Here is a 24,581-nt window from a genome sequence, read left to right as displayed (position 1 = left end):
ACAAATAGTAAGATGCTTTATAATTATTTGTTTACATGAAAGACTCTCCAGTCAGCACATGAACTGCTAGAGGATGAAGTGTGTGTTCTAAGTCCTCGTCATGAGTATAGTTTTCCCAGGTGGCTCCGTGGTAAAGAATCCTCCTGCCAAACAGGAGACCCGGGTTCAATCCTTGGGTCGGAAATATCTCCTGGAGAAGGAAATGGCTACCCACTCCAGCATTTTTGCCTGGAGAATTCCATGGACAGAGGACTGGCTGGACCCATGGGGTCTCAAAAGAGGTACCACTTAGTGACTAAATAACAACATAGAGGAAGAGCTCTAGCTATTGAATGAATGCGAAATAAAAAATAAATATACTAGCTCTAACTGCAATTGGAGTATAACTTATCTGTTGGATCCTTATCCAGAGGATAAGTAATTAACCTATTTGTGTCAGAAATCAAATTTTCTTTGCATTCCTAAAAAGCTTATTATTGCTTTTGAAACAGTACTACAAAAGCAAAAACAACAGTTATCATTGTTAGCTCCTGTTAGGAGCAGGGTTTCTTCATAAGGAATCGATTAGCCTGTATCATGCCTCCTTTCCTTTGTAAGGAAACCATTTCCTGCTTTCGCCTATTCTCACCCACCCCACATTCACAAACACACCTCTCCTTTTGAAAACGTTCTCCCTCTACTTCAATATTCTTCTACATGGGGCTGACAATTCTACAACCCAGGCCACGGGGATGTGAGACTACCTCTAGGTCAATAGGATTCTTCTTTTTGTGATTTTTAAAATTGAAACTAAGAGAACACAAGTGCCTCAAACAAGCCCCATGAAGAAAGCCGGTATCAAACCAGTCAGTTCTAAAGGAAATCAATCCTGAATACTCATTGGAAGGACTGATGCTGAAGCTGAACCTCCAATATTTTGGCCACCTGAAGTGAAGAGCCAACTCATTAGAACAGACCCTGATGCTGGGAAAGATTGAAGGCAGGAGGAGAAGGGGACGACAGAGGATGAGGTGGTTGGATGGTATCACTGACTCAACAGACATGAGTTTGAGCATGCTCCAGGAGATGGTGAAGGACAGGGAGGCCTGGTGTGCTGCAGTCCGTGGAGGTCAGAAGAGTCAGACATGATTGAGTGACTGAACAATAACAACAGAATGTACAGAATGAAGAAACAAAGGATATGGTTGCAGATCTTGCTTCCAGTTGTCACTTAAATCAGAGCACTTTCCCTTCTTGGCTTAACTTGGCAGTTTGTTTGTTTACGGGAAGTAAAATCCTATCACTTGAAAAAAAGACTATCATCTTCCAACTAAAGCACATCCAAGATCTCATTTAACCCTCCCAACAATAATATGCAGTAGACAGTATCTTTATTTTATGGATAAGGAACCAGAAAGCTCAGAACAGAGAGAAGCATGCCCAAGGCATCTGATTAATAGCTGATCTATGATTCAAATTAGGTCATTCAGATGCCAAAATGCAAACACTTGACTTCCCTGCCTCTTTCTGAACCACTCTTTGAGCAACCTGAACACCAGTTTGAATTCAGTGACCTTAGACAATAGGCAGAAAGCACAAGTCTTCTCTTCATTAATCAAAATAGATGCTATTGATCTTGGTTAACTCCTGGGGGTATTACAGACTTCAATTAAATACCTTGATAAAGTGCTCTGAGAATATAAAGAGGCATTGTTTTATAGACTACACTACTAAACATTGCGTCTTACAATGCCAATAATTGGGATGCAGAAAAACAATGCGTTTTTAAAAGTAATCCAAAAAAACCTTGTGTATAAGTATTAGGTATTAGTAATTTAACTGAACATTAATATGTTTGCTTCAGACACTAAGATATAATTGGTATTTCAGAAGTGGGTTCCCTCAAAAGACCTTAAGTTAAATCAAAAGGCAAAACATTTCTAGAAAATTGAATCTTCCCACTACTGTAGAAAAATGAGTTAGAATTTTAATTAGTACTTCTTTCGTCTCAGTACTTGCTCATAGACGTAATGTGACCGTGATCTTCCCGGTCAATTATTAACACAAATCATTGATTTGGGAATGGAGAAAAGCAAACACACACAGACCAAAGGGAGATGGATTTGTGTGTGAACCTAATTTTCCTCAGAAGAAAAACAGACATCTCCTCCAACGTAAGGTATGCTTAAATTTACTTTTTCTATTAGTAACTTATTTAATATGGCAACAAACAAAAGGCAATCCATTAAAAAGCAATTTTCCTCTTACTCCAGGGTGTTTCATCATTTGCTATCTAGCACTCAATCAGAATGTAGCAATCCTTTAATATTTTATGAGTAGAAAACAACCAATTTGGGCATGAAGACTTCAGAAATGTGGGGGTCTTTTGTAGGCTTGCAAAATGTCAGAAATGGGCTCTGCAGTCAGTAGAGGGTGAACACAGGTCATCCTGAAAGCTCAACTATCGAAATTTGAAAATTATGCTTTAGATCAGATAATGGGTGTGTGTGTATATACACACATGTATTTATGGATATATAAACACACATTTATAGCTAAGAGGAAAAAACATCAGTTTCAACTCATATACTTTCTCAAGTGGAAGACTGATTCCTGGGGACAGAGACCATATCTGGTTCACCTTTGCACCTACAGTGTTCAACATTGTCTCTGGCATATTGTAATTAATCAGTAGATTTTTATTAAACAAATGAATAGATGCATTTTTCATCTTAGAGGAAAGGAAGCCTGCCATGGAGATGTCAGAAACCAGACCTGACCTGGTGCTAAGCAAGTTGCAGCAGCATATTGGAGGCCTTCTCTGCAGCAGAAGGTTCTCACCTTCTGAAATGGTGCATAGTGTCTGGAACACCTCCAGGGATCCCAAAGGTATTTGCCTTCATTCTTACTTGATTACCTCAGCCCACAGAATGGGATTCTCTCCTGGTTCCTGGCTTGACTACCAGGTCTTCAAAAATCTGGGGAGGGTGCTCTATACCAGGCAGAGGTCAGCCCCTAATCTATACCAATTCCCTCCCTCAAAGCACAGAGCTGACATTTACATGAACAGCATGCTCTGCTTAGACTCTTGTCACAAAAGTTCTTGTCCACACACCAGATGGGGCACCATTGACAGGGAGGAGAGTCCAAATCAGATACACATTAATCTTGCCCACATATAGCCTGAAATGTGGCCATCCTGTCCAAGTTAGTTTCCTGAGGTTGAATACTGCCTATTCCTAGGGTACTCCTCTCATACTTAACCCTTGCAATTTCAGACACCAAAGTTACTTGTGATCAAGCCAAAATGAATGCAACTACTCAAACCATCACCCCAACCCTTTCTGGGAAAACGTAGGAATATGAGCATGTAGTGAAGTTTGCTACTCGTTACTCAAGGACACAAATGTCGTAAGTAGCCAAGACAGAATCCCGCTGCCTGTTGTCCCCAACATTCTCCCTCTAGTCCACCATATTTCTGCTCTGTGCTAACTTGTAGCATAATGGACACATGCCCATTGGGCAAAGGAGAAAAGCAGAAAGCTGGGTATGACAGTCAAAGCACACAAGAGCTTACCTTCTGCTATCATCAAGATGAGAGTAGGATAGCCAAAGCAGGCCACTGGGGCAGACAAAAATGAAGGCAGGACAGGAAAAGGACATTGCAAGGCAGTAATCTGGACACAGGATATACCAGCCAAGCAGAGCATGACTGTTCACGTTTCTGAAAATCTTGGATAGTCATCAGTGCCTTTTAGCAAGTGACTTTCTAGACTTTTCCCCATCAAATTGAGATAAACAGGAAATAGTCATGCTTATCAGACTGAGGAATTCAGGAGGATTTTTTTGACTCAGGACTTTAATTCTTCAGTGGAATACCTAGTAAGCTGCACAGCAGACATAAGTCTCTACAAGTTAGTGAAATGAGTAGGAAGGATAACTCAGGTCAAGGATTAAAGTAAAAATGAAATGTTAGCATTGGTGATAAGTGAACCCAAACAGACTACACAGACATCTCTCAGGATAGGTTGTTACTCTTTTAATGCAAAAATGACCTAATTTGGGCTTTGTAATGACCTGAAAGTAATGACCTTTCATGGGAGTTCCACACCCAATTTGGTTTCTTTCCCCCACCCACATTGGGAGGATGATAACACTCACTGTGCTTGGTCAAACAGGCTCAAATTCTTAGCTTTTTTCCTTATTAAGTTCTACATTTTTAAAATTTACCTTAGCAGTGATAGTAGTCAGTTTTACATTGTAAATAAAACATAACCCCCTTTCCAATTTCATCTTTAGATTCCTTCCCATCAATCATTATAGACCATTATTTTATGCTCTCAAACAGGTGACTAAATATTTATGCTTTCACAATAATACCAAACACTAGACATTCCTCTGGTATAAACAGCTTTTGCTGATGCCTATGTTATTAAGTCTACAAGAAAAGATTTATATGTGTGTCGGCTCTATAGCTGTTATAGGGAATGGAATTTAGCTGCTATAGGGAGACTCAGTGTTAACAATGATTGCAGGCCAGGTTAAATCAGATTTGCCTTAACTGGTTAAAACCAAATTATGCAAGGGAGCAAAAGCCAAGAGAATTATCATGCTCTCTATTTCTAGGTATCCTCTCTTAAATTCTGTAACACTGTGTAAGGGAGGAAAACAGCAATAAGCATATTTCTGACCACACAGCTACTCATTTCCTTCAATAATTCTATCTTTCATAGAGAAAGGATTATAAGCAAGTAAAATACTTGGAAGCAAGAGAATTTCATTAAAGTGTGCCATTTTTCTTTATATAAGAAAGATGTTTCAAAAAGCAAAAAGAAAATGATCTACTGGTAGCTTAAAACTGGAATTTTAAAAAAGAAACCCATAGATCTTTTCCTAAACAGAGCAATATACACTCTTACAATATTTTAAATTTGGTCACAATACCTGCACATTTTTCCATTCCTGTAGATTTTAGTATTTATTCCTAGAGCAGACATGCAGAAATACATACACGGGAAACCCGAGTTAAAGAATGTTTGGTCCGTGGGAATGATGCCCATGCTCAGCTGTCAGCACCTTGGGAACCCTGACTGTAGGTGGGCACCCCCAGAAGCTGGATCTCTGCCAAGCTTCATACCCTGTGGGAAATGAGGGTACTTACGCAGCTCGCCCACTTTCAGGATTTCACACAGCATCTTGGTCAGCTCTATACTACTGCGGCCAAAGGGACATTCATGCTTATCTTCTCGGCTACTGTTCTCAAGCACAATCTGCAAGCAGGAAAGGAAGGAGGTCAGAAAGGGAAGTCAGTTTACAGAAAACATCAAAAGTGTTGGCTGTATTGTAATAGAGACACAGATCCACTTCAGACCACCAAACTAGGTCTCTTGGGAGCAGAACAAAATTGTACTCTAAGTATAGTCTCTGTATATAGGGCTGAAAACCCTCTTGTTTTCCAAATCTCCTAAAAACCACTTCCAACTCTATAAGAGGATATTTTGCTCATCAGTTTCCACTTACCCAGAGGTGCCCATGGAGAGTTTTTAAAAATAGTACAATAAAGACTTTTTACTTAAGTAACAAAACCACTCTCTTATTCTCCCAATCATATCTTCCCTTTCCTGGGAATAGCAACTCTCCTTTAACGACTTCAGCTCCTACAGTTTCTTTCTTTTTTTTTCAAATATTCTTTTCCACTATGGTGTATCATAGGGATATTCTATATTGTATAGAACTGTATTCTATACAGTTCTCTATGCTATACAGTAGAACCTTGTTGTCTCTCCATTCTATATCTAAAAGTTTGAAAGAAAGTGAAAGTCGCTCAGTCATCCGACTCTTTGCAACCCCATGGACTGTATAGTCCATGGAATTCTCCAGGTCAGAATACTGGAGTGGGTAGCCTATCCCTTCTCCAGTGGATCATCCCAACCCAGGAATCAAACTGGGGTCTCCTGCATTGCAGGTAGATTCTTTACCAACTGAGCTATCAGGGAAGCCATGTAAAAGCTTACATCCTGCTAATCCTAACCTGCCACTCCATCCCTCCCCTCCAATCCCCTTCCCCTTGGCAACCACATGATTCTGTTTCAGAATAGGTTCATTTGTTTCATATTTTAGATTCCACATAAAAGTGACATCATATAGTATTTGTATTTCTCTTTTTGGCTTACTTCACTTAGTTTGATAATTGCTAACTGCATCCATGTTACTGCAAATGGTATTATTCCATTTTTTTTTAATGGTTCAGCTCCTATATTTAATCACATATTTCCCACAGGAGTTTCCATGTTCTTACAAGAGCTCACCCCAGCATTAGTTGACCAAGCACACCTAATGGACATGTGACACAAAAATGGACCATCCAGAGTTCTTCCCTGAGACTTAGCACCATAATTGGGAAAATTGACCCAACTATGCTTATATTACCCAAGAGGTATGAGTGTAGGAACTACCTGAAAGTGAGTCTGCAAAAAAAAAAAAAAGGAAAAGAAAAGCAAGTCAAAATGCAAGGGGAAATAGAGCAGAGGCAGGGGTGGCCGTGGCAGCATTTGAGTGCTGAGCAAAACTACCTCCCCAAATTTATGGTTTATTTGCTCAACCCTCCCTTTGAAAATTATTTGTGCCATCTAACAAATTATCTTCTTTCCTTAAGCTGGTTTGAGATATTCCTACCATAACTAAGGGAGCCATTTAGCACATTTATTAAACAAAAGTAAAACAAAAAAGGGAAAACTCTACTTCAGGAGTAAAGGGCTATTAGCCAACTGTTCTAAAGCACACAATAATAATAAAAAAAATTAAGGTTGCCAAACTTCAAATTCATATGTTGACAAAAAGAATAATCAGCTTATTCATCTCTGAAGCTCCCTATAACTTTCCCAGTGGGGTTGTCTGGAATTCCTTAAAAGCTATAGGACCTTCAGTAGGTGTCTCCCAGAAGCGTTTACCACTATGACTTCTTCAGTGGAAGAAATGGTGTTTTATTCATTCAATCAATAGTAGTAATTGAATACCTACTGTCTACCAGAAAAATGCCTAGGCCCATAGAGTGGAGAGCAAGACCAGGGCTTTGACCTATAGGAGCATCCACTCTAACCATGGCAGACAGACAAAATGAAAGAGGCAATTACAGAGAGAAGAGCACTGATATATAAACACTATCATGTATAAAAGAATTAGTGGGAAGTTGCTAAATAACACAGGGAGCCCAGACTGGTGCTCTGTGATGACCTAGAGCAGAGCAGTATAGGGCGGGGATGGAGGCAGGGGAGGGAGGGAAGGGATACACACACACACACACACACACACATATATGACTGATCTGTGTTGTTTTACAGCAGAAAGCAACACAAAATTGTAAAGCAATTTCCATCAATTAAAAAATTAATATACTTTTTGAAAAAGAGGTAATTATAGTTTATAACAAGTGCTACCAAAAAGATGAACTGGTTGAGGTGGTAAAGAGTAACAAGAAAGACCTGCAGAGGCGAGTACAGATAACCAGGTGACTACTAGGAATCAAGGGGTGAAACAGAGTTTGCATGTCAAGGTCTAGGAGAAAGAATAGTCCAGGCAGAGATCAAGGACAGAGCCGCTGAGTTGAGTAGGGTATGTTTCAGATACAGTCTCCTCACGTAGCCTGGTCTACAATGTGGAGGGGTCTGGAGCTGTGCCGGGCAGTATTAGGATTCCAGGAGGCCGAGCAGGGAAGAGAGAGCCAGAGGGTGTAGAGGTTGGCTGAAACCACTGCCCCAGGGCTCCAGTGGGTGTCATTTTCAAATTCTGAGATGCTAACCTGGAAGTTGAGACAAGTGAGCAACATGGTCTGATTTGTTTTGAAAGATCTACAAGTGTAAAGAATGGATAGTAGGGCCTAAGAAAGAAAGTGCAGTCCTTGCGGAAGGCCTATAGCATCCCTGGCAGAGACGAAGGTGGCTCGGCTCTGACTGCGAGGGTGCACTCATTACACAGTAAGTGATCAAAAAAGGCAAGGAGAATGAACACACAAGAAATGAATATGGAAAGTGCTTAGGAAAGACGGATAACAGGAAGACCGTTTGGAAGAAGTGAAGAAAAAAGGAGAAAATTAAAAGGGGAAGAAGGAAAAGTAAATCAAAGTGCTGTTTTATTTACACAGACAGGTTCCAAATAGCAAAGTAACATGAGGCAGCACAGGATATGGAGAATGGTTTAAAAACAAAGGAGTAGGGACTTCCCTGGCAGTCCCGTGGCTAAGAGTATGTCTTCCAATGTAGGCGGATCAGGTTTGACCCCTTGTCAGGGAGTTAAGATCCCACACACCTCACCAGCAAGAAAAAACAAAACATAAAACAGAAACAATATTGTAACCAATTCAATAAAGACTAAAAATAGTTCACTTCAAAAATAAATTAATTAAAAAAACCCAAAGGAGTAGAATTTCAAAACGAATGTGCTCCCATTGTTTTCCTCACAAACACTATAACAATAACACACAGAAATATACACACACATAATCATACGCATTGACAGTATCACAAACAAATCAACCATTTCCATTTGAGGATGTTCCTTCCAGCATCACAGGTATACCCAACCCCAATCACAACAGAAACAGTTCCACTTGCTGCATCAGGGGCAGTTTTCAAAGCCTTCATCATTGTGGCTTTATCACCCTTATGATTGTCCAAGAAGTTGATGAACTATCCCATTTTGTGGGACTTGTCAACCGTTTGCAGCAAGTGTATGCTTGCTCAGTCACTCAGTCATGTCCGACTCTTTGCAACCCCATGGACTATAGCCCTCCAGGCTCCTCTGTCCATGGAATATTTGCAGCACATGCTCACATAAATGATTATGCATTGACTATCAGCATGAATCTAGCCTTTGCTGTCCTTAAGATTCATCATAAAAATTCTTACAGTCTCCTTAGTCAACACACATTCTGAGTTAGTTACTTTTTTCTCTCAGAAAGCTCATCATAAACTCCAACTAAATCCCTTTTCCTGCCAAGCAGAAAGGACCAGCACTGGAGTCCTTGAACGGCTCTGCCCCTGTTCATGGTCTTTTCTGGAAATCTGCCTGAATGTGAACAGTCTCATTCAACTGAGCCTGAATCACTTCTTCCTTTTAGGTGAATCTTTTCTGGTTCTAACCAGAAATTCCAGTTCAGAAAAGCAGAAGGGAAGAACGACCGTATTCCCATCCATCAGTGAATTTTCATTTCTCTTTGAAAATATTTGTATCTGAGACAGCCCCATCAAGGAGCAAATCTGAATCTGTGGATGATGGGGAAACGAAGGGAGGAAACCCAGCAGAAGACAGAACAGAAAGAAAAGACAGGAGACAGGTGGTTTTCAGCCAGCCTGTGGCTCCCACTGACACTCCCTGGCATTTCACATTAACATTCCATCAACATTTCATGAGCACATCAATATTTAATGAGGATGTGATCTGAATACACTGCACGTGGAATTACTGCAGCCAATAAATGTTCCGAACATTTCCAAGGCACTGTTTATTAGCAGGCACTAAATTAAGGAGTAATTTAAGTAACCAATATGTAAATCAGCTTGGAAAAGCCCTGCTCTTCACTTTTTAATGTACCATCCATCTTATCATATTTACCCACCTGAAGAAAAATAAACTCTCCTTCTTTACTGGTTTTTTTAGACAAGACTGACACATATCATTCAAGTTAGTTACCTGCATGGGCTTTAAGGTCAACATTGTCACAAAAATATTCAGAAAAGACTAAATTATGAATATTACTAATAAGATATTACTATAGTGAGAGATCATTCTTAGACAGTAGTTTTTTTAACTTAATATACTAATATATCTGTTTTCAATTTCAACATTCTGGTACTATCCATGTTTATCTGACATACTTAGGCCTCTATCTGGAAATATCAAAGCATATTTTTCATCTTTATTTTTTCGCCTCACTCTTTGGTTTTAAGAGCAAACAAACTGTAACAGAAACCTCGATGGGTGGAATACATATTTAAACTTTCTATTATCACTTACCTTAGAATATTTCATACAGCAAAAGAAGTTGTAACTGTCTGCATATTTTATAAAACACTGGATATTTATGCAATATTAAGTATAAAACATTTGATCAAATACTTCAAGTTTACAGAGTATATTTACATACATTCTATCCACTGACCCCAACAAGTCTATAAGATTAATGAGGCAGATACTATTATTATTCTCTTAGGAAAGCTGAAACAACAGGAAGAGGTGACCTGCTTAGATCATACCTAGGTCACTCCTGGAATTCAATTTTTAAGGTCTTCAATTTCCAAATCTCTTTCTGCCCCATTATAGCTTACAAATTGCTTTCACATACACTTTGCCATGAAACTCAATGGATTTCTTGGTCTCAAGAGGCTAAGGGAACTTTGATCAATTTCCTCTATCTCACTGAAGTGGGTCTATAAATCCCAGCCCCTCCTAGACAAAGGTATAAGGTTCTCTCTTGGTTCATTTATCCCCCGAGGGTCAGTAACAATTACCTGGGTGAATGACTTTGTGCAGAGTGTCCCTACAGGCTTTGTTTTCATGCATTTTGAGTTCTTCTTCTGCACTGGTGCAGATGACAAACCTCTCTGGCTTGGGAGTGACTATTACGAGCTGAGAACAAGGCCAGCCACACTCTAATAACTGCCCTCCTCTGGCTTCTGGGACCACCCTTCCCCCTTAGCCTCAGCATCACATTGCTGACATTTACATTGTCCCTGGCACACTTTCCTCCACCTTTTCCTGAGTGAGGCTCATCTGGGGTGAGTCCGGTTCATTCAGCTTTCCCTGTAGCCAGCCCTGGAGCAAGCCTCAGGGACTTCCTCCATCTCCTCTCATCTGTGGAGACTTCTTGTGCACGCCACTTCGACTCTGAGTGTCACAGGAAGCCTCAAGGTCTCCTCACAGGCCACCAAAGACAGTGTGTGAACCTACTTACACCAGAAATACAAGATAGAAGGTCCGAGGTGCTTGTATTCAAGCAGGCATCTTCCACGGGGTTATACAAGTTATACACGAGGATATACAAGTGCTGCTGCTGCTGCTGAGTCGCTTCAGTCGTGTCCGACTCTGTGCGACCCCATAGACGGCAGCCCACCAGGCTCCCCCGTCCCAGGGATTCTCCAGGCAAGAACACTGGAGTGGGTTGCCATTTCCTTCTCCAATGCATGAAAGGGAAAAGTGAAAGTGAAGTTGCTCAGTCGTGTCGGACTCTTCTCGACCCCATGGACTGCAGCCTACCAGGCTCCTCCGTCCATGGGATTTTCCAGGCAAGAGTACTGGAGTGGGGTGCCACTGCCTTCTCCGTATACAAGTACAGACAATGAGAAAGGACCCCGAAACACAAATCACAGTCTGATAGTTTTGGCAATAAAATCCCAAGACTAAACAGTTACAGTCACCATAGGAACCTGTCCTCGGAGCCTTGTCAACCCCACAAGCTCTGCAAAAACTTGTCTCTTCACCCACTAGAGAAAATGCCAATCTTCTCCCTTGTTAAACCAATAAATAAAAAATAAAGACCTTTACTGTATCAACAAGTCCCCTCCCTATCCCCAACACAGCAGTACTTCTACATTAGTAATAGAATCATGGAACACCCCAGAATGAAGTGTTAGCCCTTAGATCTCATCATTGACACCCAGATATTTTCTGAATCAACGTGTAAGGCCGCCTTGGGGGGTGGGGTCTTACATCCACAGGAATTTGGGAGACAAGAGCGAGCCACCTCCTACATTTCCCTTTGTACCAAGGATAATGGTGATTGGTACCAGAAAGCCAGAGGGAAAGCTCTAGAAAGAGCACTGAGCTACCTCAAATGGGCTGCACAAGACCTTAATCATGATCATGAATTTTGAGCAAGTCCCTAAAAATTAAACAGGCATGCCAAATCCCTAATATGCTTTTAAGTGTGCAGAGAACAAAGTAATATTACAACCATAGAAAGTATGCCAAGCAGGAAAATAAACCAGAGCAAATCAGAATCCCAGGCAGTCAGTCTACCCAATCTACCACCACTTCTTCACAGATGAGCATAGTGAGCCCCAAAGTAAATAGCTTTAAAGGCACAGACAAGATGGGAGAAAAAGAGAAACAGAACCTAATATTTATCAAGAACTTTTATTTCCCAGACTTTGTTCTAAATGATTTCACTGATTATCTCATTTAAGGTACATATACTGCTGTGAGACAGGAATACTGCACTGTTCCACTTTACAGATGGAGAAACTGAAGCAAAAAGATGTGGTATAATTTGCCCAGGGTTCATGTAACAGAAATAAGCAGACCCAGCTCAGGGACTCAGAGTGTCTAACACTAAAGCACACATTCCTGGTTACTGACTCCTACTGAAACACATGATACTAACTTTTACTGAAAAAGGAGAGGGTGAGATAATTATAATAAAGCTTTGATCAGGAAAGTTCTTATCAAGGTAACAAATGACTAGAAAATGTGGCTCTAGACAGATACGGTTTCCCTGCATCTACTTCTAATAGATTTGGTGACTTGATAATGACATTCTTAATCTCAGTTTTCTCCCACAAAAACAGAAATAGGAATACCCACCCACAAAGGGCTGTAAAGATTAAATGGAAACAGAAAATGGAGGAAAAGATCTCAGTGCCTGAGACATCTCAAATACTCAATGAGGGAGACGACTGATCTACTATTACTATAGTAATTACATGAGCTCTTGTCTTACTGAAATATTCTTATAACTCTAGGGTAAAGATGTTGAAAAAAATAAAACAAAAAAACCCAGTCACAACTGGTATAGAAATTATTAATCTTGCTCTTTGGGAAAGCAAGAACTTGGGTGGAATAAATATTTCTGACTTAGGTTTCTTGAAGTTCTTTCAGCATCTTTTTACAATGGTAGTTGTCAAACTTGAGTGAGCATTGGAATTATTTGGGGGCTTATTAAACACAGACAGCTGGATTGCTCCCCCAGAGTTTGACTTAGCAGGTATGGGATGGAACTTAAGAAAATATAAAAGCAAGTGATTCGAACTCTAAATTCTTTGGAGGTACTGGGGGGATTGAGGGAGGAAGTGTTAGCAAAGCATTTTAGAGTTCATTTAAAAATTATTTTTAGCAGCATAGTCTTTAAGAAAGAGAAAAAAACTTCGCCCTGAACCTTAGTTGGCCCTTTAGAGAGAGATCACTGTCCATTGTATGCCCAGGGCTGAAAAGCCAGACCTCTAGGCCTTCTGAAGGGCCAATGATACCCAGCAATTCAAATGGAGCAACCAGATAAGAGTCGGAGTAACAGATCACCAAGGAAAAGACCATCTGCAGAAGAGTTTGCAAAAACTTAAGGAGCAGTTTCCAAGAGCAAAAGAACAATGCATCTCAGGAAAAGGAGATTTTTTTTCACCATTTTCAGACTGGTGAAAAACCAAAGTGGAAAGCACACACAGGGAACTGAGATAAATAACAATCTGGACAAATGAGAAGAATAGTATAAAACCCAGCTAATGAGGTGAAATTCTTTCAGAATAAAATTAGGCAATTGCACATACAGAGGCATAATAAAGGCCATAAATATAAAATGGCAAGGAATTGACTGGGTAATGGTGTAGTAATTAAAGCCTGGAGGTTCATAATAGACCTCGAATGGAACATTAATCAACCCAAAAGAAATGCTGCCTGCACTCTGATATAGTGCAACAAAAATAGGACGTGTGAAACACAGCGGGCAATCACATCCACACGCTGCTGAGAAGTCCTCCCTTTAAACATGAAGTCAGGGAGCACCAAGAGGGGAAAGGATTAAATAACAGCAGAGATGACTTGTGTTTGCACCTGTGCCTGCACAATGATGCCGCTGTCACTGGAGGAAGTCGCGGCAACAGCTCTGTTGACTGTTCCAGGGGCCAGAGGATAGCAGGAGGAATTCCCTAGCTGATGCCTGCATCGAAGAAACCGGGTTGGAAGATCTCCTCTCTCTGGGCTGGAAGACCACCTCTCCTAGGTCAGTACATGTGTTCTTGGGCCCAAGAATGGTAAAGGTGTGAGGCACGTGTAGTGACCCATAGACGCTTGGAGAGGCAACATCTGGTTTATTTAAAGCAGTGGTTCTCTAACTGAAGCAGGCATTAGAATCATCTGGAAGCTTATTAAAACTCAGATTGCTGGGCCCCACCCTCAGAGTTATGATTCAGCTCTTCTGGGGCAAACCCAAGAATCTACATTTTCTAACAAGTTCCCAGGCAATGTGGATGCTGCTAATTTGGGACCACATTTTATGAACCACTGTTTTTAAAGTTATACCACGTCTCTCCTTCCAGTTTCCATCATTAGCAAACCTCCTGTTTTTAAGGATGTGAAAAGCAATGAGAGTAGAAAGAAGAAGAAATTTAAAAATCTGAGTTTTGGGGTTTTTTTTCCTGTGACTAATAAAAAATATTATTAATAATAATTAAATAAAACCCATAGAAAGAGAATGCAGTTGGTAGTGGCCAGGGGCTGGGGGGAAGGAGAATGGGGAACAACTACTTAATGGGTATATGGTTTCCTTTCAGGGTGAGGATAATTTATGTCTTAAAACCAGACAGAGGTGATGTTTGCATAACATAGTGAATATGCCAAATATCACTTAAAAGTTCACTCTGAAATTGTTAATTTTATGTTATGTGAATTTTGCCCCAGTGCGGGAAAAAAAAAGAATGAATATATATGGACTGATTACTATGTGCAAACTGTTAAGCGTTTTAACTCTTCTAGTCTTCATAAGCCGTCAAAGCAGGATATGTTACACATAAGGAAACCACACCTCAGACATTGAGTAACAGTTAAAATGTGATATGCCAGCAAGGTATGATTTCTACACTGCAGTTTAAACGGTTTCTTGGGTGACATGAAATGTGTCTGTCTCCAAACTGGGGCTTAGGACTAACCAGATATGGGCACTAGAGGACATAGTTCCAAAACGGCTCAGGATGACACTCCTACAGGACACCCAAGGACAGCCACACTCAAGGGAGTGAAACATGAAGGCCTTACAAAGTCCCCAGTATACACTGATGAATAAGGGCTCCGCTGCATATGGCATAAATGCAAATCACATAGCTTTCCTTGCATTTATTTGTGAAAGCTCACATTTTTAATTATACTGCAGATAAACAGGACAACTGTAGGTCAGCTCAAACCTTCAAGCACTCACTGCTCACCTGAAGATCTTGTTAAAATACAGATTCTGATCCAGCAGTCTGGGGTAAGCCTGAGGTCCTGCACTGCTAACCAGTTCCCAGAAGATGCTGATGACGCTGGTCCAAAGATCACATTTTGAAAAGCAAAATACTTCCCCAAATGTGTCATTTGAATTCTAGCCCCACTCTCCTTCATACCCTTTGATTGAGTAATTCATCCAACAAGCATTTCTTTAAGCATTGATTATTGCTAAGTAACTTGCCAGATGCTAAAAATACACATATAGATAAAATACCTTCTTTAGGGACTTGTAATCTGTTTGGAAGACATAAAGGCATGGCAGGTCAGATATTCACGTGTAGGGCAGATGTTCACTTGCTATGTACCTCTTTTGTGTCCTTCTATATTGTTTGCATTTTTTACACAGAAATAGGACTTTCTGGGATGAAGGTGCATATAAGATGCAGTGGGCAGGCAGGCTTAGCTTCATCAAGAGGGTGAAACTTGGAGAAGAAACTGATTCCAGACTCTATTCTGAGGCATCTCTTTAACATTCCAAACCAGAGGTGAGCTATGCAATGTAATAAAGATTAATTACAACTGGGAAATGGATGCCGGATGAAGGCAGAGAAGCCCCTCCGTATCTTGGGCAATATTAACAATAAATCACACGATCACAAGGCAGAATTTTGACTCACTCAGCGTTGCATTACTGAATACAAATGCCTCCTGTCTCCTTCAATGGAATACAAAGACACCAAGATGTTTGGCATTGTCTGACAGTCACTTTTAGATGAAAAATTAGGCTTGACATTTCTCAAGCCTGATTTCTTACTGAGAAATTGTCACCACTGTCTTAACAGTTATTGCAGTCTTAAAGCTATGTTACACTGAAATTTATTTGGATATAACTTGCTTTACTAAACAAACACATTTCAGGAGAGCTAGTGATGAAATAGATCACACCTGTTTTCTCACTTGGCTTACAGATTTATAAATTCACTCTGTTTTGGAAATATGGACATGAGGGGATGGAAAGGTGAGGAAGAGAGAACTATTTTCCATCATCATCTTCTGGACAATAATAAATTGGCCTTTGCAGAAGCATTTTCAAACAGAAAAGAGTGTCAATTTTCCAATTATATACATATTAAGTTAGCTACAATGGGAAAATTACTTATTGAAATCTAATTAAATTAGGTCATACATTGTTTTACTTCAAGTTAAAGGCATGTGAAAAGAGAATCTATCTTCTATTAAATCTAGCTTTTTAGATGGAATTTATCTCATTATATCTGATTCTACATAGGCATCCCAAACTTTGGCTACTTCTGCCAAATGAGAGATCTCTGTGATGAGACAGCCTGCCTATAGAAGTTGGTCCAGATGTGGGTTCCCAGCAGTCCAGAACTGCTTCCCCTGACACCTCCCCACCGTCCCCTCTCCTCCTGTGCCTGTCTAAATTGTCCTTCTCCTTTGAACCCAAGCCAGTGCTACTTTCTTCATAAAATCTTATGCAATTCCTTTGTCTAAAACCTCATCCCTTTATCTGTGAGAAATTTACCTTATTTCTCACTGCACTTCTCACTTTCTGCTCCAAATGTGGCTCAATGAGTAAAGAATCCACCTGTAATGTGTGAGACTTGGATTCAATTCCTGGATTGGGAAGATGTCCTGGAGAAGAGAATGGCAACCCACTCCAATATTCTGGCCTGGAGAATTCCATGGGCAGAGGAGCCTAGTGGGCTACAGTCCATGGGGTTGCTAAGAATCGGACATGACTGAGTGACTTTCACTTTCACTTTTCATATATGCCTTATTTCCCCTAATGGGGCTGAGCCTTTAGGGTCAGAAACCACATGTTAGTCACCTGTGGATCTCCCACACTGCAGCAAAATCATACATACACTCAGTTCAGTTCAGTTCAGTTCAGTCACTCAGTCATGTCCGACTCTTTGCGACCCCATGAATCGCAGCACGCCAGGCCTCCCTGTCCATCACCATCTCCCGGAGTTCACGCAAACTCATGTCCATCGAGTCGGTGATGCCATCCAGCCATCTCATCCCCTGTTGTCCCCTTCTCCTCCTGCCCCCAATCCCTCCCAGCATCAGAGTCTTTTTCAATGAGTCAACTCTTTGCATGAGGTGGCCAAAGTATTGGAGTTTCAGCTTCAGCATCAGTCCTTCCAAAGACTAGTGCTCATTAATGAACAATTATCAAACAAGTGAATGAATAGTACAGGGTACAACTCCAGCCAGGCCCACCGAGGGTCCATCACCATCCTTTATGGTGACCACTAGCTTGTGAGAATTGAACATGGGAGTTTCCATAATCTATTATTTCTGTACATTCACATGCATCCTGAGTTCTAATCATCTTCTCATCCCGTGACCCACATTCCCCATCCTATTTCAGAAGCAACGACTTCTGTATGTTCCCAGCAACCTCGGACCTCACTCCTTTCTTCATCATGGGAGTACTCAGGACCCAGAAGTTACTTGCCATACAGCCATGCAGCTAGGAATCTAAGCGGAGGAGGAAACTTCATTTAGAAACTCTCTTGAGGAACTACTGCTGTGCACGGCCAACATGGCAGATGAAGGACAAACTCAGAAGGGAATGCTCTCTGGACCAAAGCCCACATTTCAAAGGTCTGCTCAGGGAAACTGTGTGCTCACCTTCTTTGTGCATTGTGAAAACAAACATTTACAGAGCGTTGGAATGTGTGAAAAATGTCCTCAGTTGCATGTTTATGGAAAACACTTGGCAAGTATTTGCTATAAACGCTTCCTATAAATGCTGAGAATGAAAACCAGCAGAAAAAAAATGTCTGTGATGTGTCTGGGAACCAGCTTCCATAGCAAAGGAATATGCCCTCCACATACCCACCATGCTCCACTTCTCACCCTCCTGTTACCATGAAGGGGTGGCACAGAATCCCCCCTTTTGGGTTTAGGTGATTGGGGCAACATTCCAAGGCCTTCAAATCCAGCATTCCAAATTGAAGTCATGAAAGAGAAGCCTACTCCTGTTTCCGAGGTAGTGATGCTCCCATAGGTTCCTTCTCTTCTGTGCACATTGGGCACCAGCTCTGATTCTAAGTCCCCTGTTCCTGGAAATAGTCTTTCCATACAAACCCCAATTTGCTTGCCTGATGATGAGCCTGTCCCTAAGTTAATTTTATGATTTGCTGTTGTTTAGTTGCTAAGTTGTGTCTGACTCTTTGCGACCCCATGGACTGTAGTCTGCCAGGCTCCATAGGATTTCCCAGGCAAGAATACTGGAGTATGTTGCCATTTCCTTCTCCAGGAGATCTTCCCAACCCAGGGATCGAATCTGTGTCTCCTGCACTGACAGACGGATTCTTTACTACTGAGCTGCGAAGGACACCCACTTTTTTATGATGTTTCCAGGTAAAACATAAAAAATGGGGGAAAAAAAGACTCAAAGTATTCCTTTATAGCAAGATTAATAGGGAAATTTCTTCTAATTACTGTACAATTGACAAAGATCGCTGAAGATATAGGTGGAGAGGGGAAGACAGTGTTGCAGGCTAAAGCAATGAATGCTTGTGATTTTCCCAGGAAGCAACCTTGACCAGCCCCAAACTGCCCTTTGGAATGAACCAAGCTCCTCTTGTGCCACCTGAGGTACATGTGGGGACCAAAGAGAAGGTGGCTGCTCTTGTTTCCAATCAGCTTACATGACAGTGTTAAGAGTGTAAGTATTAGGGAGATAAATGACCTCCCAGTTGTTATAGCCCCCAAAAGACTATTTTTTCCTTCATTTCAAAATCCTTTCTTTAAAAAAAAAAATGACACAAATCTTAATGCACTTAAAGCTGCCAAGGCAAAGAAATGCAGCTGCCTGGCTGTATTTGCATTTACATGGGTGCCAAATTCTGTTCCTTTACTCATACTCGTGTGCAGACACCTCCTGCTAACCAAAGGTCCTCTAAACTGCATGTTATTTGAAGCTAATGATAAACATCTTGCACAGCAATTGTTTTGCTTACTTATAAAATTATTTCCTGTAGGGTTTTCCTGATGGTTCAGATGGTAAAGAATCTTCCCGCAATGCAGGAGGCACGGGTTTGATCCCTGGGTGGGGAAGATCCCTTGGAGAAGAGAATGGCAATCACCTTCAATATTCTTGCCTGAGAAATCCCACAGACAGAGGAACCTGGCAGGCTACGGTACATGGAGTTGCAATGAGTCGGACACGACTGAGCGATTAACACTTTCACTAACTTTTCACTTCAAGTCCATTACTAGAAAAGGAATTAAGTCAAAAGAGCTTGTTTGCTTAAAATATATTTACTGATATAAACCACCATCCAAGAAGCTTGTATCTCTTTATACTCCCCAAGGCAATGGGAGAGAATTACCATTAAAATCATTTCACCACCAAAATCCAGAATACTGACAAAACCAAATGCTAGTGAGGATATGGAGCAATAGGAACTCTTATACACTGCTAGTGAAAATGCAAAATGGTACAGGCACTGTGAAAGACCGTTTAGTGATTTTTAAAATAAAACTAAACATACTCATATTATTCTGTCCAATGACCACATTCTTTGATATTTATCTGAAGGAGCTGGAAACTTATCTTCATACAAAAACCTATCCATAGATGTTTACTGCAGCTTTGTTCTTAATTGGCAAAACTTGGAAGCAACTGAGATGTCTTAGAGTAGGTGAAGGGATAAATGAACTGCAATATATCCAGATGACAGAATACTATTCACTGCTGAAAAGAAATGAGCTATCAAGACATGAAAAGCCATGAAAGAAACTTAAATGCATATTACTAAGTGAGAGGAGCCAATCTGATAAAGTCATGATTTTCACGATTTCAATTACATGACATTCTAGGAAAGATAAAACTATGGCAATAGTAAAAAGATCAATTCTTGCCAGGGGAGGATGAGGGCAGTGAGGGGAAAGAGAGGCAAAACACAGATAATGTTTAAGGCAGTGAAAATACTCTATATAATACCATAGTGATGGATACATGTCTCTATACATTTATCCAGACCCACAGAATGTACAACAAGCATGAACTGTAATGAAAACTATGGACTTTGAGTGATCACGATGCATCAGTGCAGGTTCATCAACTGGAACAAGTACCACTCAAACATGGATGTCGTTAGTGGGGGCGGCTGTGCATGTGTGGGGGCAGGGTATGCATGGGACATCATTGTACCATCCGCTCAATTTTTCTATGAGCCTTAAACTGCACTAAAAAAAAATATAGTCTTAAAAAATAATTCATAGGACCCATCTGAACCTAGGATGGAAAAGGAAAATCTATATGTCCTTGACATTTTTCCCAGCAGGAAAAGGAAGTGATTAGTAAGCACCAACCTGTCCCAATTACCCCACAGCTCCAGGCTGCCTCCCCACCCATGGCAGCAGCCACTCCTGAGTCCTATAAAGCTGCACCTTTCATGGGATGGGATGGTGATGAGAGTGGGGGCGGGGGGTGGTGGTTCCCCTATAGGCTCTCAAGGGAAGAATTCCTATGTAAGTACGCTCAGTTTTGTCCTACTCTTTGCGATCCCATGGACTATAGCCCACCAGGTTCCTCCACTCCAGGCAAGAATCCTGGAGTAGGTTGCCATTTCTTCTCCGGGGGATCTTCCTAACCCAGGGATTGAACCCAGGTCTCCTGCATTGCAGGCAAATTCTTTACCATCTGAACCACCAGGGAAGCCCAGGTACAAATCACTAAATTCAATTAAGAAAATTCTGGATTCAGAGAAGCTTCATTCTTCCTCTTTCCACTTCTAAGGCATTCTAGTACAAACAAAGTCTCATATCACTCAGGGCCTCTCTCTTCCTGCTCAGAATCACCTTTTGTCAGTTCCTCAGCTTTGCTGACAATAGGTTCCTAGGGGAAAAAGGTCCCTGCTCAAAATTGTCTTATTTGAGAGAAATGACAATTAAATAATAAAACATGTAATTATAGAATTCCAAATTGAGTCAGTGCTCTATAGGAAGTAACAAAGAAAGAAAATCAATAAAAGAGGAGCCTTGAGGATGAAGTACTAAAGAATGAGAGTTACGTGGGCAAGGAAGTATGGGCAGAGAAAAGTGGAGCTGAGACAGTGGGAATGGCATGTGCAAGAGCCCTGTGGCACAGAAACATCACCATTCAAGAAATGAAAGTGCGCCAGACTGACTTCCCTGATCTTGGTAATCACAAGTTTAGGGACAGGTATGAATGACATGTATCTGTGTCTTCTAAAAGCCTCCAAGTATAAGGACCCTTGTATTTATTTACAGAATAGCATTCGATAAGTCAGAGAGAAATTAAGCTGTTAAGGCCGTTATATCTGTTACTAATAGTGCTTCAGCTACTTTATCAAATACAAGAAAAATATTGTCTATGATTTATCCTAAATTTTGGAGTCTTAGTCTTTTTCCTCAAGACAAAGGAAAAATTGATAAAATTGAGATCAAAAATAAAGCTACCTGACAATGTCAAATACTTCTGAGTGTACCAGGTGTATTGCACAGTTCCTAAGGGGAAAGCTATTTTTACTGAAGACAATGGGACATTCAGGAACACTACCATCTAAATTCTATTATACCAACACAAAATACTTTCTGATTTGGTAGTCAGGCTGCTGATACTGGCTGGACTGAAGTCACATGAATACAATTTAAAAATGAAAGTCAGCAGTGATTCACCCAAGTATAAGCATCAGCATATCTGAGGCAAGGCCATTTTGGGGCATACCTGTATAACTGCTAATTTGGTTTCTATTCCAGAATGGACAAAGGACAGAAGGGCAGCTGCAGTTAGCATATTCCAGATAAAAACCCATCTCTGTGGCTTCTTACCTTGGGGTGACTGGTGATCTGGCCAGGAGGCAGAACACAAGCACCCACTCGATTCAGACACCCACTTAACAGATAAGTGCTGGAGAGTACGTAAACAGCATTACACTTGGAGTAAAACAAAGGAGGGAAGGTGGATGGGGAAAAAAAGATGAAATTACAATCTTATATTTGGTGGTGAGACGAGGCCACCCTGAATCTAGGGGAAGTGAGAGCAAAGGTACCCCTAAAAGGGGAGCAGATTCCCTGGAGAGGAAGCAGCAAGTGCAGACAACCCTCACAGATATTAAAGATTTGCTTCCAAACCACTGCAATGAAGCAAATATCAAAACAAAGCTAGTCACACAAACTTTTGATTTTCCAGTGCATATGAAAGTTACGTTTACACTATACTGTAGTCTATTAAGTGTGCAATAGCATTGTGTCTAAAAAAACAATGTGTCTAAAAAAACAATCATATCTTAATTAAAAAAAAAATACTTGATTGCTAACAAATGTTGACCAGCAACTGAGCCTTCAGCGAGTCATTATCTTTTTGCTGTTGGGGTTCTTGCCTAGATATTGATGAGTGCTGACTAACCAGTGTGGTGGTACTGATGGCTGGGGTAGCTGTGGCAATTTCTTAAAACAACAATGAAGTTGACCCCATTGATTGACTCCTCCTTTTATGAATAATTCTTCTGTAGCATGCAATGCTGTTTGATAGCATTTACCCACAGTAGAACTTCTTTCAAACTTGGAGTCAGTTCTCTCAAACCATGCCACTGCTTTATTAACTAAGTTTGTATGATATTCTAAACCCTTTGTTGTCATTTCAGCAACCTTCACAGCATCTTCACCAGCAAAGGATTGCACCTTAAGCCACTTTCTTTGCTCATCCATAAGGATTTTGTCTCTTAAAGGTTTATTATGAGATTGCAGCAATTCAGCCACATCTTCAGACTCCACTTCTAATTCTAGTTCTCTTCCTATTTCCACCACATTTGTTGTTACTTCCTCCACTGAACTCTTGAACTCCTGAAAGTCATTCATGAGAATTGGAATCAGCTTCTTCCAAACTCCTGTCAATGTTGATATTTTGACCTCTTCCCATGAATCACAAAATTTCCTTATGGCATCCAGAATGGCAAATCCTTTCCAGAAAAATTTCAATTTAGAGATAACAACAGAGGAGTCACTGTCTATGGCAACTGTAGCCTCATGTAATGTATTTCTTAAATAATAAGACTTGAAAATGGAAATTACTCCTTAATCCATGGGCTGCAGAATGGATGATATGTTATCAGGCATGAAAACATTACTCTCCACCACAGCTCTTAGGTTAACTGTCAATGACCAGTAATATTTTGAAATGCAATTTTCTTTTCTGGGCAGCAGGTGTCAACACAAGCTTAAAATATTCAGGAAATCATGCTGTAAACAAGCTGCAATACAGGCTTTGTTGTTCCACTGATAGAGTACAGGCAGAGTAGACTTAGTATTACTAATTCTTCAGGGCCCTCGGATTTTCAGAATGGTAAATGAGCATTTTCATCAAGTCACCAGCTGCATTAGCACCTAACAAGAGAGTTCTTTGAAACTTGACTTCCCCTCTCTAGCTATGAAAGTCCTAGATGGCATCTTCTTCCAACAGAAGCCTATTTTGTCTTCATCAAAAATCTCTTGTTTGGTATAGTCACCTTCATTCACTATCTTAGCTAGATCTTCTGGATAACTTGCAGCAGTTTCTACATCAGCACTTGCTGCTTACCCTTGCATTTTGATGGAGATGACTTCTTTCCTTAAACCTCGTGAATCAACTTTTGCTTGTTTCAAACCTTTCTTCTGCAGCTTCCTCACGTCTCTCAGCCTCTACAGAATTGAAGAAAGTTAGAGCCTTGCTCTGAATTAGTCTTTGTCTTAAAGGGAATGTTGTGGCTGGTTTGATCTTCTATCCAGACCACTAAAACTTTGCCAATATCAGCAATAAGTCTGTCTAGCTTTGTTATGATCCATGTGTTAATGTGAGTAGCACCTTTAATTTCCTTCAAAAATTTTTTCTCTGCATTCACAACTTGACTAACTGGTTCAAGAGGCATAGATTTTGGCCTATCTGCCTTTGAATAGTGGTGCTGGAGAAGACTCTTGAGAGTCCCTTGGACTACAAGGAGATCAAGCCAGTCAGTTCTATAGGAAATCAACCCTGAATATTCATTGGAAGGACTGATGCTGAAGCTGAAGTTCCAATACTTTGGCCACCTGAATGTGAAGAGCCTACTCATTTGAAAAGACCCTGATGCTGGGAAAGATTGAATGCAAAAGGAGAAGAGGGCAGCAGAAGATGAGATGGTTAGATAGTATCACAGATTCAATGAACATGAATCTGAGCAAACTGTGGGAGATAGTGAAGGACAGGGAAGCCTGGCATGTTGCAGTTCATGGGGTCACAAAGAGTCAGATATGCAACTGAACAACACCATCTTTCAATATACCTTCCTAACTAAGCTTAATTATTTTTAGCTTTTGATTTAAACTAAGAAACATGTAACACTTCCTTTCTCCTGAACATTTACAGTCCATTGTAGGGTTATTAACTGGCCTAACATCAA

The 24,581-nt window shown here is 40.6% G+C and overlaps 1 protein-coding gene across 7 annotated transcripts in view; it reads right to left on the bottom strand.

Moving 5' to 3' along the window:
* The window catches only part of ELMO1 (engulfment and cell motility 1), a 582,500-nt gene that overhangs the window by 250,479 nt on the left and 307,440 nt on the right, over positions 1–24,581 (bottom strand). For all 7 annotated transcript variants that reach the window (XM_015469368.3, XM_015469370.3, XM_059885500.1 and 4 more), the window contains one exon: positions 5,141–5,249. In XM_015469368.3, coding sequence (XP_015324854.1) covers positions 5,141–5,249 — 109 coding nt within the window. The remainder of the gene's footprint in view (positions 1–5,140; positions 5,250–24,581) is intronic.

This window comes from Bos taurus, chromosome 4, assembly GCF_002263795.3.
Source record: "Bos taurus isolate L1 Dominette 01449 registration number 42190680 breed Hereford chromosome 4, ARS-UCD2.0, whole genome shotgun sequence".
Lineage (NCBI taxonomy): Eukaryota > Metazoa > Chordata > Mammalia > Artiodactyla > Bovidae > Bos > Bos taurus.
This window is presented reverse-complemented; position numbering and strand designations above follow the sequence as displayed.